The sequence below is a fragment of the Octodon degus genome, unplaced genomic scaffold (assembly GCF_000260255.1).
Source record: "Octodon degus isolate 3935 unplaced genomic scaffold, OctDeg1.0 scaffold00123, whole genome shotgun sequence".
NCBI lineage: Eukaryota > Metazoa > Chordata > Mammalia > Rodentia > Octodontidae > Octodon > Octodon degus.
The window spans coordinates 7,103,626-7,105,621 of record NW_004524699.1 but is presented as its reverse complement, the minus strand read 5'-3'; the positions used below and the strand labels follow the sequence as shown (position 1 = coordinate 7,105,621).

At 54.0% G+C, this 1,996-nt stretch overlaps 2 protein-coding genes across 3 annotated transcripts in view; one reads left to right on the top strand and one right to left on the bottom strand.

The window, feature by feature from the left end:
* Trub2 (TruB pseudouridine synthase family member 2) overlaps positions 1 to 684 on the bottom strand; it is a 9,942-nt gene extending 9,258 nt beyond the window's left edge. For both annotated transcript variants that reach the window (XM_004640581.2, XM_023700286.1), the window contains exons 1-2: positions 516 to 684; positions 61 to 192 (exon numbers count right to left, since the gene is read on the bottom strand). In XM_004640581.2, coding sequence (XP_004640638.1) covers positions 61 to 192; positions 516 to 624 — 241 coding nt within the window. In that variant the 5' untranslated portion in view covers positions 625 to 684. The remainder of the gene's footprint in view (positions 1 to 60; positions 193 to 515) is intronic.
* A 114-nt stretch (positions 685 to 798) lies between these two features.
* The window catches only part of Coq4 (coenzyme Q4), a 12,625-nt gene continuing 11,427 nt past the window's right edge, over positions 799 to 1,996 (top strand). The window contains exons 1-2 of the mRNA XM_023700287.1: positions 799 to 1,154; positions 1,241 to 1,372. Of these exons, the coding sequence (XP_023556055.1) occupies positions 1,085 to 1,154; positions 1,241 to 1,372 (202 nt within the window). The 5' untranslated portion in view covers positions 799 to 1,084. The remainder of the gene's footprint in view (positions 1,155 to 1,240; positions 1,373 to 1,996) is intronic.

Genomic DNA, 1,996 nt, shown 5'->3' with positions numbered 1-1,996 from the left:
CCTACTGAGCCATCTCCCCGGCCCCAACACCCAGGATCTTGCTTGCATTGCCTGCCATACCTAGAGGGTGGTTGGTGAGGGAGGGCACGCTGGTGGCTGTGAGGGTCAGTCCCTTCTCTTCGCTGTCTTCCACGGGGCTCAGCAAAAAGCGAATACGTTGTTTTGGAGGAGGTGGCTTGAAGTCATTGAGACCTGAATACAAAAGTAAAGAGTATCTTTTAGTTAATAAAGACCTGGTGGGGGGAAACGGTGACATAGCTCGGCGGCACTGACACCAAAATAGTGAGATAGATAAAGACCCTTGGGCTCAACTCCTGCCTCTCCAAGTGAACCGTGTGATAAGGACAATACTGAATCAGTTTCCCATCTGTAAGCAGGGAATAAATGAGGTATGATAAAGGATACAGAACAGACAGTTAAGAAAGCAATCGGCCCAAGCGAACAGGTCACATGACTACGATGCTGGAAGGGGCAGAATCAGGGACTGTCAGGACGCGTGGCGCTCGGGTACTCACCTTTCAGAAGCTGCATCTCTACCGTGTCCCGCAGGTGCAGCCATTTCAGCCCCGGGGGCTTATACACCGCGAACAGCCCGTGCAGCCGTGCCAGGCCAGCAGACCCCATTCTCTCAATCCGTGGGCCCGGCCAAAGACACCGAGATGGGAACGGAAGTGCCACCCGGTCCGGCTCCAAATGTGCTCCTTACAATGGAAAGCACAAGGTTCCGCAGCCGGAAAAGGTTCTCACCTTCTTGTCCTCGGGGGAAACGTGACTGTGGGAAGGAAATAGGGTCCGGGATTAAGCCGCAGAGCTAGCGGGGGTTACAGCGCCTCTGGAGCCTCCGTTTGGGGTTTAGGGAAATAGAGACCGTTTTATATCGGTGGAAACAGGCAGCAGACTGGTCATGTGTGTTTCCTTCTCATATTTAGCCGTAGTGCCCTTTCTTGCCCAGACTACGTTTTCCCGTCATAGACAGTAGCGCAGCAGTCGGGATCGACTCTTCTTGACCTCTCTGGCGCTCCGTCTGGAGGAACTAGGGAACGTCAGTTTTGCCCCGCCCACGCCCGGGCAGAAGTCCGCTGCCATGGCGACACTGCTGCTCCGGTTCCTGCGTCCCTCCTGGCGACTCCCGGGTGGTTCCTCGCCTGTTGCGGGCAAGTGGCACTGCGTTCCAGTATTAGGTGGGAATAACACGCGGGCGCTGGCTGGGCTTCTCTGATCTCTCTGTCTTACCTCGCAGATGTACCCTTCCGGGCCGGGATCCATGGCACCAACCTGTTGTACCCGGACCATATTCCCACCTCCCCGCTGCAGAAGGCGCTGCTAGCCGCCGGCTCGGCTGGAATGGCGCTCTACGACCCGTATCGCCACGGTAAGACCTGCGAGCTCGGCCCTTCCGCTCCGGCAGTGAGGAATTGGTTGCCCTAGGCTTGGAACCGTGGGCGGGTCATGACCTCTTCAAAGCATCCGTTTTCTATTGGTTGCCAAGCGGGGATGCCCAAAGCTGACTGTATCTCCTTATCGTCCAAGAACTTTTATAAAAACCTCCTGCCTGGCTCCCACCTAAATTCACTGAATCTGATCTATCGGACAGAGAAAGGTGTCGTGGAATCTGAACGTCTGGCTTTGTAACTTCTTCGCGGGAGATTCTGTCATCCAGCCGTATGGAGAACCTTTGGATCCAGTAGACAATTGTACTCCTGGGAACTGAACCAAGGGCATTGTGCTTGGAAGGAAGCGCTCGCTACTGAGCTATATCCTCTTTTTATTTTGAGACCAAGTCTTGCTGATTTACAGTCCCACTTTACCTCAGCCTCCTAGGGGCCTGGGGTGACAGTCATATGCCACCAGACCTAGCTTCCAAATTTTTTTTTTTTTGTGGAACCGCAGGCTCTTGTGTTTGCCAGGGAAGCGCTTAATCCACTAAACCATCTCCCCGGCCCCTCTCCTGAGCCATCTCCCTGGCCCCTTAAATTAATTAATTTATTAATTAATT